This window comes from Protopterus annectens, chromosome 17.part0, assembly GCF_019279795.1.
Source record: "Protopterus annectens isolate FY-2018-M chromosome 17.part0, PAN1.0, whole genome shotgun sequence".
NCBI classification, from domain to species: domain Eukaryota; kingdom Metazoa; phylum Chordata; order Ceratodontiformes; family Protopteridae; genus Protopterus; species Protopterus annectens.
The window spans coordinates 53,592,396-53,609,740 of NC_056751.1; the positions used below are offsets into that span (position 1 = coordinate 53,592,396).

The 17,345-nt window shown below is 42.6% G+C and overlaps 1 protein-coding gene across 1 annotated transcript in view; it reads left to right on the forward strand.

Annotated features, from left to right (window-relative positions):
* The window catches only part of SMIM19 (small integral membrane protein 19), a 232,065-nt gene extending 215,329 nt beyond the window's left edge, over positions 1–16,736 (forward strand). The window contains exon 4 of the mRNA XM_044059363.1: positions 16,421–16,736. Coding sequence (XP_043915298.1) covers positions 16,421–16,485 — 65 coding nt within the window. The 3' untranslated portion in view covers positions 16,486–16,736. The remainder of the gene's footprint in view (positions 1–16,420) is intronic.
* The last annotated feature ends 609 nt before the right edge of the window (positions 16,737–17,345 follow it).

Below are 17,345 nucleotides of genomic sequence, written 5' to 3' on the forward strand. Positions count from 1 at the left end.
GCGATGGCCAAAAAAAGGAACTTGCAGAATAAAGTTCCTCTGTTCATTTCCCTAACAGGGAGTTTAGGGTGCTGTATATGCTTCAGCGATTTTGCACTTCAGTTGCTGAATTATCTTCGGCACACTTCACCAGAGGGATTTGATTAAAGAACTTACCAAATCTGTCTTTGGGACATTACTTCTGAGACAGATTGCCTCACAGTTGGCTACCCTACATCTCACATGCCACTGAAGGTACCCCAAGGTAGAGGGGTTCAGGCGTTTCCATTAGGTGGCATGCCTGGATGCACCTGTGTGATTTCGTGGAGCCCTTTGAGTCTTCTTTTGTCAATGCTCACTGTGACGGAAGTTCTTTATTTGGCCCCAAGGTTAAGGATACACTATCCAGATGTGAGCAGTTTGGTAAAACCCTGTCTGCTGTGGACGTACGTTTTTCGACTCCTCAAAGGATTGTGTCTAGAAAGACTAGTCCAGTGAGTCTCTTAGTACAGCATTTGTGTACTAAGAGACTCACTGGACTAGTCCTTCACACTGCCCGATTTGTATTTTAACTGATTTGAGTTTGAGTTTTTGGGCATTTTCCTCCAGTTATTTTGACCTGGTCTAGGAATCAACAAGGTGGTCAAAAAATGTGGTTCAGAAAGTCCCAGGATTCCTTCCAAGAGGAGATGAGTTCCCCCCTCTGTCCATGAGGGAACTTATTGGAAGACTCTGCCCACACTTCAGAGGAAGCCCGCAAAACCAAGAGTCTAGAGATACCTTCTCTGACCGATCTTACCAGTGTTCCTGAAAGGAGGCCCGATTGTCCACCACTGGAGGCAGTCAGGGGTAGTTTATTCCTGCACCAGAGAACCACGCTAGAGATTACAAAAGATTCATGGGTCCAGAGGTTTATTTCCAGAGTTTATATAATACCCTTTTCCTTACCCCCCTTAACAGTAAACAAAATTCTCGATGTTCCACACAGTCAGAGGAAAGCAGCAGCATGAGAAATAGTTAAAAAAAATAAATAAATAAATAAGCTGCTAGAAAAAGAATCATCCAAGAGGCCCACCCATACCAGAAAAAGACTGGAACTTACTCAAGATTCTTTTTAGTGCCAAAGAAAACAAGGGACCAGAGACCAATTTTGGATCTCAGCATTCTGAATAAGTTAGTTCAGTACATCAAGTTCTGAATGGTCGTGGTTCAGTCCATTCTGCCTTTTCTGCACAAAGATGACTTGAATGTGCTCAGTAGATCTTCAGAATGCTTACTATCCTATAAAAATGAACAGACAATCCAGAAGATTCCTACGCTTCTGGCTGGGAGACTGTCATTAATAATTCAGAGCTCTTCCCTGTGGTCTCACCACAGCCCACAGGATGTTCACCAAATGCATGGCAGTAGTGGCAGCTCACTTGAGAGTGCAAGGATTCCAGATGTTTCCTTACTTAGATGATTGGCCCATAACCACTGCGACCTAGCATCATCTGATCAAAGCACGAGATTATTTACTCCAGTTATGCTGTCACCTGGAAATTACTATCAATCTCAACAAATCTTACCTAGAACCAACTCCGATATTGCAGTTCATCATAGATTGTTTGTCACAGCATCCTTGACTGCCACCCTTCCTTTACCAAGGTTACAAATCATATGATTCCAAGTCAAAAAGATCATCCAAAATTCTTCTCTTAGCTCAATTGATCCTTAGAGCATTGGGGTCAATGTCTGCTGCAGTAGTTTTGGTTCCATTAGCAAGATACATATGAAAATTCTTCAGTTGACTCGAGCGACTCAGTGGTCAGTTCTTCACCAATCTTTATCCATCCAAATCAGAATAATTCAGGAATACAAAAATTACCTCCTTTGGTGGATTTACTCTGATCAGATAATGCAAAGTTGCCCCTTCATTCTCCCTCAGCCCAAGGCCATAGTTACCATAGGCGCTTCCCAAATTGGGTGAGAGAGCACTTGGGAAAGACAGTCTAAGGCACATGGTCCCCCGAAGAGGCCAATAAGTATATTGGTGTCCTAGAAATGAGAGCTGTCCTCCTAGTACTGCAGGCCTTCCAAGACACTCTCCCCACCGGGCCTGTTGGTATACAGACAGATAATGTCAGTGGACTGGTACATCAACAAACAAGGAGGAGCTAAATCTTATCCCCTGTGTTGAAAAGCTTAGAGAGTGTGGCAATGGGCAATCTCATGCAATTGATTTCTGTTAGCAATGCGCATTCCGGGGAAATTTAAAGTGATAACTGACAATTTTAAGCAGGTCCATTCTAATACTTCACAAGTGGTTACTCAACATGAAAGTGGCGGCAAAGATATTCCGTCGATAAGGCCAACCTTGCTGTGACCTCTTTGCATCTCCCCTTAAGTTCAGCAGGTTCTTTGCCCCGATCCCCCCCTCCCCCACTGGAGGAGTCTCTGAGAGATGCTCCTCTTCACTATTGGCCCCCTGGTCCTCCTCTACGTCTTTCCCCCAGTACCTCTTATCTCAAATTCCTTCAGCAAGATTATTGATTGAAGAACATAGTCATCTTTATTGGCCTCATCAGATTTGTTTCCCCTTTCTTTGGCATCATCTGCTTCACTTGCCATGGATTCTAGATCCGGTTCCTGAGCTCTCGTCTCGCCTGAGGGATATGATGCATCCTGACATTTTAGGCCTAAAATTTAACCTCATTGCTTCTGCACTTTTCTATTGATAGCTAGATAACCCAGGCTGTCTTCCCCCATATGTCATATTCTTTTGTCTTCTTTTAAAGCTTCCACTAGAAAGATTTACAAAAGTAAATGGTAAAAATTTGTTTGGGCACTGCAAAATGACTGATCCTTTTTCAGTGCCAGTACCTAAAGTTCTTGAGTTTTTAGCTATGATTTTTAATGAAGGTACTACTTCTTCGCCTATTAAAGCTTTCTGCCATTTCTAATTTTCACATTGGAGTTGGAGTAAATAATTCGTCTTTAGCTTCTTGCAAACTTTGTAAACCCTTTATGAGGCTAACCTTTCTTCTTAGACCACTCTTTTAAAGATCCCACTCCACCAGTGGGATTTGAATTTGGTTTTACAATCTTTGACCCAATCTCCTTTTGAACTGTCAGAAAAATGTGAACTAAAATTTTTAACATTGAAGACTTTCTTTTTAAAGGCCATTACCTCTGTTGGAGTCTCAGAACTTCGGTCCCTGTCTTCTAAGCCTCCTTATTTGATTTTCATAAGGCTAAGGTACCCTTACAAACCAACCCATCCTTCTTTCCTAAGGTGGTGTCAGTATCCAATATCAATCAAACTATAGTTTTCTTTTCAAATTTCACAAACAAAGGAGAGTATATGTTGCACTTGTTGGATGTCCACAGACAGTTAAGTTTTTATCTACGTAAGACAAAAATTTTCAGGAAATCAAATCAATTATTTATCTCTTTTTTGGTTTTAAAATTGAGCAAACCAGTTACTAAATTAACTTTAACCAAATGGTTAACTGATTGATTGTATTTCCTTTGTTTACAAAAAAAATTGGGTTTGTATTTGCCAAAACCTTCAAAGGCTCATTCCACCAGGTCTATGGCAACTTCTTCTGTATTTTTATTCAGATCTTCCTTGGATGATATTTGTGCAACTGCAACTTGGGCTAACCTCCTATCTTTATTGCTCATGACAAATTAGATGTGGTCTCTAGGGGAAGAGCAGCCTTTGGCTCAGTGGTGCTCAGGAATATCCTTCCCAAGAGTCCTCCTAGGATTTAGGTAGCCGAGGAACTCTGTCCCATTTGTTGAGGAATGAATGGAAATGCCACCTTCAGATAAAGTTTTGTATTCACCATAATGTTCCATCTGTGTTGCCCATTTTCATTCCTCCTCAACTCCCCTTCCTCCAACGCCCTACCAGCCTGGAAGGATTACAAGATGCTAAAGGAACCAGTGTTCCTTTATTTGAGCTGGAAGGATTACAAGATGCTAAAGGAACCAGTGTTCCTTTATTTGAGCTGCAGATACTGTAATCTCATGTCCTTGTTGTTTGTTATTACTGTATAGGCTAAAAGGTCAGTAAACAAGTTCTGAGGTATGGTAGGAGACTAGTACATTATAGGTAAAGGAGGAGCTCGAGAGTTCCAGTGTTTCACTAGCTGGAAAAAGTGGCAGAGTCTGATCTGAGAGTCCCATTTTTCGAGAAAAAAATGAAAAGGAACACACATGGGGTGCTATGGTGAGTATGTAACTTTTTTTACTTCTTAATCGTATCTCTCTTTCTTTTATTTCTACCCTTCTTTTAAACTCCACCTTCATTTTATCCAAAATTTCTACTACCCATTCTAAATTCCTCTCCAGTTAACAGTTAGGCGAAGAAATGCCAGTGTCTCATTTTTATTTCATTACCCTGCATTTTTATTTTGGTTATTATTGGAGCCTGATCTGAAATAGTTATTGGATATGTATCAGAACATTCAATTAAATGCTCATGTTCCTGTGAAATATAATTTCTGTCTAGCCAAGCTCAGTTTTTGTATCTTGGGGAGTAATAATGTAAATATTCTCTGAGCTCCTATTACTGAATTAATGTCTTCCATACCAAATATTTTCATAAATTTCAAAAATATACCCTCTTTTTTATATATATTTTCCCTTCAGTACGCCCAGATACATTGTCACTGTTGCAAATCATATTCCAGTCCGCACCTATAATAATATCCCCTACAGAAAGCTGATTGTCTTCCAGAATTCTCTTGAGCTCCATAGTAACAGTTTTAGGTGGAGTATAATTACATGCCAGTGTAATCCTACCTTGACGGTACCCCCTTACTACTACAAACCTACAATTATCTTTTTTTTTTTTTTTCCCCTTCTTCTCTCAGTATTGGAGCTTCTGTACCAATAAGTACTTCCCCTTTCCTTTGTCCCAGATATTCCGCTGAATAATCATCCTAAAATCCTTTCTTTATCAAATTCACATGCTTGGTTCTTTCCAAATATGTCTCCTGTAGCATTGGTATTTGCAGTCTGCATTTCTTAATGTAGTTCACTATTCTTTCTTTTTTGTATATACCCGTCAGACCCTTCTCACTCAAAAATAATATGGAAATTGTTGCTGTAATGATAAACAAGTTATTCTCACCTAGTCTACATAACCGCTTTTTTAATGTCAAGTTTCAGCTTTGTGTTACATGCATACACTAATGTTTGTCAGGTTGATCTTTTATATAGTTGTTTCTTGTCCTATCCAGTTGAATCTGTCATATCATACAAGATTGTTTTGATGAAAACCCTCAAACAAAAGAACAAATGCACCCCCAGAACCCATTAACTTAATACAAACACGCAAAACTATGTACATCTTCAAATAATGAAGTTTAACCCTCCTAATAGGAACATTTATCCCCGATTTGACAGTTGCACTTAAAGGCTTTAATTAGATTATAATGAAGGTCATCCATGCTAAGGTGTATGGCACAACCTGAGCTTCTACTTTTAAGTGCTGTCTGTCTTATCTTTATTCCTATCCCAGATGTAGACAGAAAATATTATCTTTTAGCAATTGAAAGAAAAACATTTTCTGTTTTTATTACCCTTATTAGATTGTCTCCATATAAACATGATAACCAGATACACTGTCGCCTTCAGTTACAAGCTTCTCATGTTGCACTGTGAACATTTATTTGTTAAAGGAAAACTTTTTCTTACATTCGGTGTTTATTTACTTGTTTCCACTTAAAGCGTATTCTTAGATCAAGGCAAAGGCTGTAATCCAGTCATTCCCCAATGCAAAAGTGAGAAAAACATATCAGTTTTACTTGTATCCTGCTCTGTATACAACCTAAGATTACAGCCTGTTCTCTTAAATGTGCTATTGTCCAGGCTTTCTTCTCTTTTTACACTGCAGTGCCTGCATTTCTTAAAACTAAGCAAAAAGAAAGAAAGAAGGAAAAAAGGGCACCTGTGTAGTATGCCTATAACGCACAAAAGTAATTGAAAACACTTTATTATAAAATATGGAGTGTAAGTCATGAGTTATAAAAAACGTCCAGAACAACAATTGTTTTTCTTAGTTACCTCTTATCTTCCTCTTCCTTAATGTACTTTCAAGCATTCATGACATGAAGTATGACATATATTCTGGAGTCCCTTACAAGTTTAACAAAGTCAAAGTCCAAAATTTCCAGGTTTTCTTGTTCCGCAGTATTTCATAAATATGATTGATGCTTTGTATTATCGCATTTATTCATTAATTTCCGAGTTGCTGGTTTTCTTCCTGTTGAACTCCATACCCAACTCCAGTCTGTGGTTCAGTTCCAAACTACCCCTTGTCAGTCTACTCAACTCCTGTGCTTTTTTCTGTCTCAAGCATTTTCATTTGAAACATTGGAAAAGGTTTCACTTGCATAGTCTCTCTATGAGCTTTATTATCGGAAGAATAAGAAGCAGAGTCACGTTCTGATTGATAGCTCACTATTTGTTGGACAGACCTTTGTAGTTTCTCCTTAGCATGTTCTGTATTAAACCGTTACTTTGATCCTTCAGGAAAAACATTCTGAAGACTGCTGCATGCAGCAGCTTCAATTTCACATCTGCCTTTCGACATTCCCTAATTGCTGGAATACATTTACTACTCTTCTGCCTGGTGTACAGTGAGTAATCATTTTCCACAAACACTGTACTGTCACCAACTTTTAGTACTTTGTCCTTCTGCTACATTTTTTTTTCAGAATCAACTCTTTCTGCTGGTGGGATTACATCTTTATTATTAGAGATCTTGAATCCTTTCTCATGGCCAGGTTTGGAGCATACTCATAATGTGCCCTTTCAGTTAGCAACAGCTGCTGTGAAGTACCAGTCCAGTTTTTTATTTGTGCTTTCTCTGGTACAGCAGAAAATCTCAGGTTTATCCTGTGTGGTCTGTCCTCTAATTCTACCATTTTTTTGAAATATCTCTTTTTGAACAGTCTCCTACACGGCAAGCCTTTTCTTGATTTCATCGTCAGATTTTTGCAGTTTTTATCAGCTCATCTGAATATCTGCGTAAAGCTTCCATTTTTCAAGCCTTTTGTTATTTAAGTTGATATACTCCTTTAGTGTTTCATTTATCTTAATTTGTTGTGAACACATTTGACTTGCATTTTTCTCTAGATTACTGGCAGTCATGTCTTGTACCAAAGCTGGAGCTTGAACTGCTTTTTGCTGAACAGCTGCTTCTTCCTAGCCACTGTTTTCTCTTCAACTTTTGTGATTGATTTTCTTTTAGGTTCTCTGAATTTCTTTTCTGCTGGCATCCAGGCAATGTGCTTATTAACCAGTAACTGAAATTTACTCAAAAAGACAAATTCACTGGCTGTCTTTTTTTTGAGTTTCTGTTTTCACACTAAGAGCTGAAATTAAGCTGTTATTCAGTGTTCAGCCATTTTGGAAGTCTCTTTCATATCAGTTGTCACCGAGTCTTGGCCCATTTCGCAGTTGCACCTTGACTCATTTCATGATGTTCATCGTGCATACAGCTGCAGTCATAACAGATGGGTTCTCCTGCCGTCAGGCGGGTCCTCGGTCGGCCGAATTCCAAAGTCTAGGTCTGGCGTCGCTTGTCGTCGCTTCTTCCCTGACATCAGTGTGACAGGGTATAAAGGAACCAGCCAACGCCATTTTCTTCAGTCTTTCTTGCTGCGCGGTGCCCGAAGCAGAAGCAGTTCGCAAGTGCCGGTCGGCCAGCTCCTGAAATTACGAAAATTTTGAAACCGAAGTCTTCTTGAAAGCTAAGTACCCCGATGGGGAAACCTTTCTTGCCTCAGACCGATGTCAGACAAAGTTAATAATTGTATTTCTTGTGGGAAGCAAATACCGCATAAGGATTTCCATTCCCTCTGTATACCTTCTTTAGGCCCAGACCACGACGCCTCGGTCTGTCGCTTTTGTGCTACATTCAACAAACGCACCATTAAGTGTCGGGCGGAGTTCACCCAGCATTATTTTGGAAAAACATTTAACTATATTATGTCGTCGGATACTCCGACTCCAGTTTTGTCTAAAAAACGCAAAGATAAGGACCGACACACGAGGTCTGCGGCCTCTACCGACACCACGCCAAAGCCGACTACATGTGGTCCAGTCCTCAGCGAGGCGCCTACGCAGCCCCTGACTACCGACGACACTTCTTTGGCGGTGTCTCCTGTGCCCAAGGTCGCAGGCTCCTCGACCCACACCCCGACTACAGATACCAAAGCCACTCTTGGCGTTGAACCTCAAAATGTGGACAGGTCTACCTCCACTCAAGGTGTCGTCAGACCTTCCACTTCTTTCTCCATCAAGGCTTTCACTAAGTCTAAAGCAGCCATGCACTCTAAGAGACAAGCTACACAGGGCCCATCTCCAGGCCCCATGCCTAAAAAACAAATGCTTACAATGGCTGAGGATTTAATTTCTCTTATCAGGGGTTCTCAACCCCCACCGGACAAAAGGCCCAGAGTGGAGGAAGAATCCCCCTCCTCTGATCAGGGCTCCATTATTTCAGAGCACTCTGATGATCAGGAACATTCTTACTCCCCTTTTGAAGACTCTGATGCGGAGGAGTCCATTCCTTCTGTATCCCCCCCAGAGGATTACTCATTTGGGGAAACTTTGCATACTTTAAGGGAACACTTCCACTGGGAAGGCCAAGATTATTCAGATTCCAAGAAAAGGCTTAGGGAATTTCTCTTGCTACCTCAGCACAGGCCTCTGGCTATACCTCCTGTCTTGGACATCCTAGATGATGTTTACTCGGAGGCCTGCCTTAACCCGGACTCTCTGCCTCCAGCCCCAGTTAAGCCTGACAGGTACTACAGGGTTCCTGACTCACACCAATGTCTATACAAATGCCATGCTGCTGACCCAGAAACCATCTCACAGGGCCCCAAGGGAGTTAAGGCCTCCACTGCTAAAAATCCATTACCTTCCGAGAGAGATTCCAGATCCTTAGAAAGGTGGGGAAAAAGGTATATACCTCGGCTACCTTAACCATGAGGGCCTTAAACTGTCAGTTCCATATGCTAAAATACCAACAGTTTTTGTTATCACAATTGAAAAGTAAAATGTCACAACCTGAACAACCAGACTTGAAGGAGTTGCAGGATTTGATGCATAGTGCAGAACAAGTGGGTAAGCATACCTTACAATGTGGTTTTGATGCTCTAGAGGCCTCATGTAGAGCTGCTGTTACAGGATCAGTCATACGTAGACATGCCTGGCTCAAGGAAACAAGCCTTGCCTGATCATGTCAAAGCTAAATTACTAGATGCCCCTCTTCAAAAGGATGTATTATTTGGTGCTAATGCTGAGGAGGTATTAAGGAAAATGGAGGAAAAGGCTAAATCAATGCAAACTGTGAAAGATTTTCTACAGGTACAACCCCCACGTTTCAGTAGAAATTGGCCTTCCAAAAATTGGTCCTTTCCTGCCACGGACTGACCCCAAAGAGGCAGATACAGGCGCCCGAGGGGCAGATGACAATCCCAAGGATCGTTTAGAGGCAGACAGTGGTAAGCTCATACACAAAGAGGTGGTGAGGATAACTCGCAATCATTCAGAAAGCAAACCCAATGACTTTCCCCTTTGCATGCCAAGCAAGACTCAAATGGAAGCCCCCTTAGGAGGAAAGCTGGCATTATTTTCAAAAAATTGGCATATTGTCACAAAAGACAAATGGATCCTGGACATTATAAACAGAGGCTACAGATTCCATTTTCACACCCTTCCAAAAATGAGAGGCATGCCAAACCTGCCACACAATCAAAGGGCAGAGCCACAAAGGCAAATTACGGATCTCATAGACATGAAAGCTATTCAAGAGGTACCTACGCACGAACAAGGTCAAGGTTTTTATTCCAGGCTATTTCTGGTACCAAGGAAGGGAAAAGATTGGAGACCTATTTTGGACCTATCCACCCTAAACACATTTCTACTCGTACCAAAATTCAAGATGCTCACTCTACAGCAACTTCTTCCCATGCTGGGCAAGGAGTCTTGGCTGGTAACATTGGACCTCAAGGAGGCATACCTGCATGTCCCAATCAGACAAAATTGCAGAAGGTACCTCAGATTTCTTGCAGGTTCAACCCATTATCAATTCTCTGCATTGCCCTTTGGCTTATCTACTGCCCAGAGTATTCACGAAATGCCTGGCATCAGTAATTGCCTACTGCAGACTTCAAGGGATACAAATATACCCTTATTTGGACGACTGCCTGATCCAAGCGGACAGCAAGCACATTCTTCTGAAACATCTGGCTTGTGTAATAATGTTATTGAACTCTCTGGGATACACAGTCAACAAAAAGAAATCAAGGCTAATACCCTCTCGGAAGATAATTTTCCTGGGTGCCAACTTGGACACAAACACCCAGATGGCCTACCTCACGCCAGAGAAGCAGGGGCAACTAACTCAATACTTCAGCGCACTAGCAAATTGCACCAGGCTGACTGCAAGGAAAATCCTGCAGGCTCTGGGATTCATGGCATCTTGCATCTTACTAATCCCATGTGCAAAGCTGCATATGAGGAAACTTCAATGGTACCTGAAAAACCTATGGTCTCAACACAGCCACAGTTTGGAAACAATAATACCACTAATTCCATGTCTACAAAAGGAATTTCTGTGGTGGGCTCAAGCATGCCAAACAAACACAGGTCTTCCATTCAGCAAGCCTCAAGCAAATCAAGTCATCACAACAGACGCCTCGGACTACGCCTGTGGGGCGCACATGACAGATCGGTGCATTCAGGGCAAATGGTCCCAAAAAGAAAAGCACCTTCACATCAATCAAAAGGAAATGCTAGTAGTAATAAATGCTATTATAGCTTTCAAAGACCTTCTGCAACCAGGTCAGCTATTGATAAGAACGGACAACACCACAGTTATGTGGTACATAAACAAACAGGGAGGAACACATTCATACCCCCTATGCAGACTGGCCATGTCACTTTGGAGCATGGCCATGGACTTACAAATCGAACTACGAGCACAGTACTTACCAGGCAAGGAAAACACGCTGGCAGACAACCTAAGCAGAAATATGACAGATCCACACGAATGGAAGTTGCATCCAAAAGTTTTTACAGAAATAATCCAAGCATGGGGAAGGCCAGACATAGATCTCTTTGCCTCCCACAAAAATCACCAATTGACAAAATTCTGCTCAAGGATTTTCCATCCAAAGGCCTGGAGAGTGGACGCTCTCTCTTTCAGTTGGACATCAATGACAGTTTATGCCTTCCCATCTCTACCTCTGCTGCCCAAAGTTCTATTGAAAACCAGAGCAGACAGACCAAAGATGATTCTCATTGCTCCAGACTGGCCAAGACAACACTGGTACCCACTCCCGAGGAGCCTGACTCATTCCCCACCATGGACCCTGCCTCTAATGCCTCTTCTCCTGACTCAGCACAGCTTCAAAACTCTTCACAGCCAGCTAAAAACACTCAATCTAGCCGCATGGCAGATTCCTTAGCATCACAACAGACCCTACTCTCCAAGGAGGTGCAGGATGTCATTTTGGAGGCCAGAAGGCCGTCAACTAGAAAAGCTTACTCCGCAAAATGGAAACGGTTTTGTGTCTGGAATGAGAAAAAGGGCCAGGATCCTGGAAAACTGAATTTACCTCAAATACTACAGTATCTAGCTGAGCTGCTAAGCAGTGGACTTTCATTCTCCTCCATCAAAATCCATGCCTCAGCCATTTCTGCAGAATACAACACTGATCCACCCTTATTCTCTCACCCTCTCTTAAGACAGTTCCTCAGAGGGGCTAAGAATCTAAGACCCCCCAAGGAAACAACAAATACCTGCTTGGGATCTCAATTTCATTCTGGAAAAACTGACCTTGCCTCCCTTTGAGCCAGCTGCCTCATCAGATTTGCAATATTTGTCCTGGAAAACAGCTTTCCTTCTGGCTATTACCTCAGCTCGTAGAGTTTCAGAACTACAAGCTCTCATGGCTGTGCAGCCTTTTATCATCTTCCATCAGGACAGAGTTTCCTTATGAACCAACCCGTCCTTTATGCCTAAAGTGGTATCCAGGGTAGCTTTGAATCAGGCCATACACTTACCTACCTTTTATTCTAATCCTCAAAACAAAGGGAGAGATTACTACATTCCTTGGACATCCACAGACAACTGCGTTATTATTTGGACAGAACAAAGCCTTTCAGAAAATCAGAACAGCTCTTTGTGTCCTATGCTGTAGGAGCTCAAGGAAAGCCAATTTCCAAACAGACAATCTCAAAATGGATAGCCCACTGCATACGCTTTTGCTATTCTTTTCATGGCAAAACTGTACCTACAGGCATCAGATCTCACTCCACAAGGGCCACAGCTACCTCTGCAGCTTTCCTCAGAGGAGTTCCTACCAAAGATATTTTGGAAGCAGCCACTTGGAGTTCTGTGCATACCTTCTCCAAGCACTACCACCTACCATTATACTCCAAAACTAGAGCAGGCTTTGCCACTGCAGTCTTGCAGGGCATCCTGGCTCCTCCTAGTTCCACCTAGTGCCTACCACCCCTTTCTTAGCTTTGGGATTCTACCCATCTATTATGACTGCAGCTGTATGCACGATGGACATAGTACAGTTTTGTACCTACCATAAATGTAGATGTTCGAGTGCTAATACAGCTGCAGTCCAGGTTTCCCTCCCTCCTTCCCCTCTTGGGACAGGCCTATTGGCTAACACCTCCTCATACAACCTGATTGGGGTATTCATTTATGGTGTATTTGCTTGCAACTACTGTGTTTTGATTATATTGCATTGCTTTATTACACAAATTTATGTATTGCCTTCCTTCTGGGGGCACCTGACATCTGGGGCAAGAAAAACTGAAGAAAATGGCGTCGGCTGGTTCCTTTATACCCCTGTCGCACTGATGTCAGGGAAGAAGCGACGACAACCGACGCCGGACCTAGACTTTGGAATTCGGCCAACCAAGAACCCGCCTAACAGCAGGAGAACCCATCTGTTATGACTGCAGCTGTATTAGCACTCGAACATCTACATTTATGGTAGGTACAAAACTGTACTGTCCTGAGAATGTTGGCACCAGAGACTTTTTAAGTACCATTGGAGTTTCCTCATATGCAGTCTTGCATATATGGAATCAGCAGTATACATGAGACCATGAACCCTAGGGCTTGCAGTATTTTTCTTGCAGATAGCTGGGTTCTGGTGGCCATTTGTTTGAAGTAGTCTTTCAGATAGATTTGTTTTTCTGAGGTGAGGAATGCCATCTGGGAAGTTGTGTCCAAGCTTGCTCCCAGGAATACAATCTTTTCACTGGGTACCAGTTTTGATTTCTTTTTGTTGATGGTGTACCTCAAGGAAGTGGGAAGGTTTTTCACAAATGTCAGGTGCTGCAGCAGCAGTTCCTGACTGTCCGCCTGAATCAGGCAGTTTTCCAAGTATGGGTAAATTTGGATATTTCTCTGCCTGTAGTAAGCAATGGCTGGAGCCAGGCATTTTGTGAATACTCTGGGCGCAGTAGATGAGCCAAAGGGTAGTGCAGAGAACTGATGATGCATAGACCTTGCCCTGAAACATAGATGCGTCCATCATGATTCCCTTATGGGGATATGCATATAGGCTTCTTTTACGTCTAGGGTGACTAACCAGGCATCCTTGGCTAGCATAGGAAGAAGCAGTTGCAGGGTAAGCATTTTGAATTTTGGTACCACCAGGAAGGTGTTGAGAATGAAAATATCCAGGATTGGACGCCAGGAGCCCTCTTTCCTGGGTACCAGGAAGAGTTAGAATCCTTAACCCCTCTGTTCTACTGGAACCGGTTGAATAGCTCTGATATTGAGCAGGGACAGTACTTGGTTTTGAGCCTCTGCCCACTGGTTTGGAGGAAGGTCTGGAAACCCACTTGGGGTTGGCAGGGAATGGAAATAAAATTTGTACCCCTGGGATACAATGTTGAGGACCCACCGTTTCTGAGTGATGGACATCCAGTTTTTTGCATGAAGTTTTCCTCCTAAGGCACAAGCAATTGGGCAGAGCTGAGGAGTGGAGTAAAGAAGTCATAGTGCGGTTTTTGCATAAGGAGGTGGCTTACCACTCCCAGCTTTAGGAGTGGGGGGCACTCCATTGCTTAGATTTCTGCATACCCTGAACTGAAGTCTGGGTGGTCTGTTACCCCGGGTCTAGTTGTAGAAGGCCTGGAGGGGGCTGGAAAGGACCAGTGTTTGGAAGGGCAATGCCTACTGAATCTAGGGGGTTGCACTTGTAAGAATTCTTTAACAGTCTGCATAGACTTAGTTTTTTCTTCCATCTTTTTAAGAACCTCTTCTGCTTTGGTGCCAAACAGAGTCCTTATTCAAAAGAACATCTAGTAACTTTGATTTGACATGGTCTGCTCCTTCAGCCAAGCATGTCTTCTCAGTACAGAGACAGTGACAGCTGCCTGGCAGTATGCTTCTAGGTCGTCAAAGCCACACTGCAAAGTATGCTTGCTGACTTGGCGTGCAGTGCGCATAAGCTCCTGCAATTCTTTATTTTCTGCACAGTCTGAAAAGGTTGCCACTTTTTGTTTAATAAGATCCATAATATGTTGCTGGTACTTTAGCATGTGAAACTAACAATTCGATGCCCTAATAGCAAGAGTTGCAGAGGTATATACCTTCTTACCTCATCTATCCAAAGCTGTGGAATCCCTGTCCGAAGGGGTGGGATTCTTGGCTGTAGTAGCCTTGATACCTTTAGGCCCCTGGGAAATTATCTCTGGGTCAGCTGCAGGATTCTTGAAATTTTAGTGTCAGGTACTCTGTAGTACCTGTCTGGTTTCCTAGGGGCAGGAGGTAAAGTGTCAGGAATAAGACTGGCTTCCATAAAAATATCATCCAGGACAGGACGTATTGCTAAGGGCCTGTGTTGAGGCAGCTTTAGAAATTCTCTGAGCCTCTTTTTGGACTGAGGATAGTCTTGGCATTCCCAGTGATAATGCTCTTGTAAGGTATGCAAGGTTTCACCAAAAGAAAAATCCTCTGGAGGGGAGGCAGAGGGAATGGATTCCTCTGCATCTGAATCCCCATAAGCAGATAAGGGCATGTCTTCATAATCAGAAATTTCAGTCATCGGACTCCTGGTCTGTAGAAGCTGAAGGGGACAGGACTTTTTGTCTCCTAGCAGGGGAAGGCTAACTTCCCCTAATCAGCATAATAAGGTCTTCAGCCATTCTAAGCATTTGTTTTTGTGGCATGGGAGCAGGTGCATGCACTTTGGTCGTCAGTTTTCTAGGCGTACTGTGTACCCTGGGCCTAAGAATCTCAGTAGTTTTGGTTAAAAAGGAAGTCGTCGGTTTGAGTCCAACATCGGTTGAGTGAATAACTGCCTCAGAAGCCAGTGCCTGCTCAGCATCTCCGGACCCATCCAAGGTAGAGACATCCGCAGGTTCCATAGTCGAAGAGTCTCGCGGCATACCGGACTCCGAATGGGTCTCAGTGGAAGCCTGCGAATCCATTGAAACAGGCATCAGGGGCTGCGAAAGCTCCTCACTGAGTTCCGGCGGACTGGCGACTAGCTTGAAGCATCGTCGACAGTTTTGGACTTATGCCGTCTGTCTTTATCTTTACGTTTTTTTGGAATATCAGTAGTCTGATGGCTTACCAAAGCCATTTCAGACTACAGAGATCGAGAGCAAAAGAATTTAGCAACAAAGAGAGCCCGATGACAAATGGTTTGGGCATTAAATAAGGCACAAAACCGACAGCGAGGGACGTCGTGGTCTGGGCCTAAACAGGTGACACAGTAAGAATGAAAATCTCTGTGAGGTATTTGCTTTCCACAGGCAAGACAATTGTTAACTTTTTCTGACATCGGTTAGAGCAAGAAAAAAGGCTCCCCAACGCGGTACTTAGCTTTAGAAGACTTCAGGATTATTAAATTCGTAAACGAAAATTCTGGTAGCGGCTGACCGGCACTTGTGAACTGCTTCTGCTTCGGGCTCCTTGGCAAGAAAGACTGATGTAATGGTGTCAGCTGCCTGTTTTTATACCCCTGACAACCTGACATCAGTCCTGGAGCGACAGCATCCAGTGCAGAAATACCAAGTCTCTGGTATTTGGGCTGACTGAGGGCTACCTGCAGGCAGATAACCCAAGTGTGATGACTGCATCAGTGAAACACGAAGAACATCTTCTTTTTTCATTTACACACCTGCCTTCCATTAAACCTCACTCCTGCTCCTGAACATTATTCTATATGTATTGCTTCCACAAATTACATTTATTTTTATGTATTTTGCTCCATCTCTTTTTTTAAAGATTCCAGTATTTTGTATTTTTATGCCTTGGTACAGTCCTTCATCTTTAAATGATGAGTAGTATGTTAATTTTCAGCTTGCATTTTGTCTTTGTGATGTAATTTACAGTCTTGAGAATGTCTAGGCATTGCAAATGGTAATTTAATCTTTTTTCTTTTTATAGCCAGGAAGTATGATCAACAGCAAAACCAGAGTTCTGCTGACAGTACTCAACTTTTGATGGAGTGAATCTTAAGATCCGTCTCAGAGATCTGCATTTTTTACAGATAGAACTGAGTAGCGCTACTTTATTCATTATTTATTCACTACAGCCATGGGTTGAAATCTGTTTCACTTGAAGATACCAGGGTGACAAATAAAAACTTGCTGCCAGGCTGTACAGACATGGAAGAATGTGTATTTTACACTTTTCTTTGAATCTGTTTAAAAGATTTCTTACTTGCAACCATTAGTGTATTAAAAAGCATGATTCCATACAACTTGTAATTTGTATTCACTTTATTTACCTTTTCATGTTGTGGTAACTGTAGTAATCTTGAAGTGACACTGGATTTGTATTATAATCTTCATGGGTTGTAGATGTTCTTCGTCTTCCCTTGCTGCAGTCCTGACTATTGGGTATAGTCCGCGTCCCAGTCGGCCCGAATACCAGAGTATAAGGCTGACGTCGGTCATGGCGCCTTAGACTGACGTCAGTACGTCAGGGTACTAATGCGCATGACCGACGTCATTTCCTCAGACTTTTTTGCCGCATGGTCCGATGCAGAAGCAATTTTGCGAGTGCAGGTTGGCGTTCTGAGATTTTCCGAAACCGGAGTTTCAGACCGAAAACAGAGTTGGCTAAGTAACCCGTTGGGAACATTTTGGTTTTTCTTGCCTCAGTATTTAACCGGATGTCAGAAAAAGTGAATAACTGTATTTCTTGTGGGAAGCAGATACCGCATAGGGATTATCATACATTGTGTATACCTTGTTTAGGGCCTGAGCACGACGTTGTTGGTTGCCGCTCTTGTGCTAGATTTAACAAGCGCACTATTAAGAGGAGGCTTGATTGTGCTAGGTTAGTGTTTGGGAAGCGTTGCAATTAT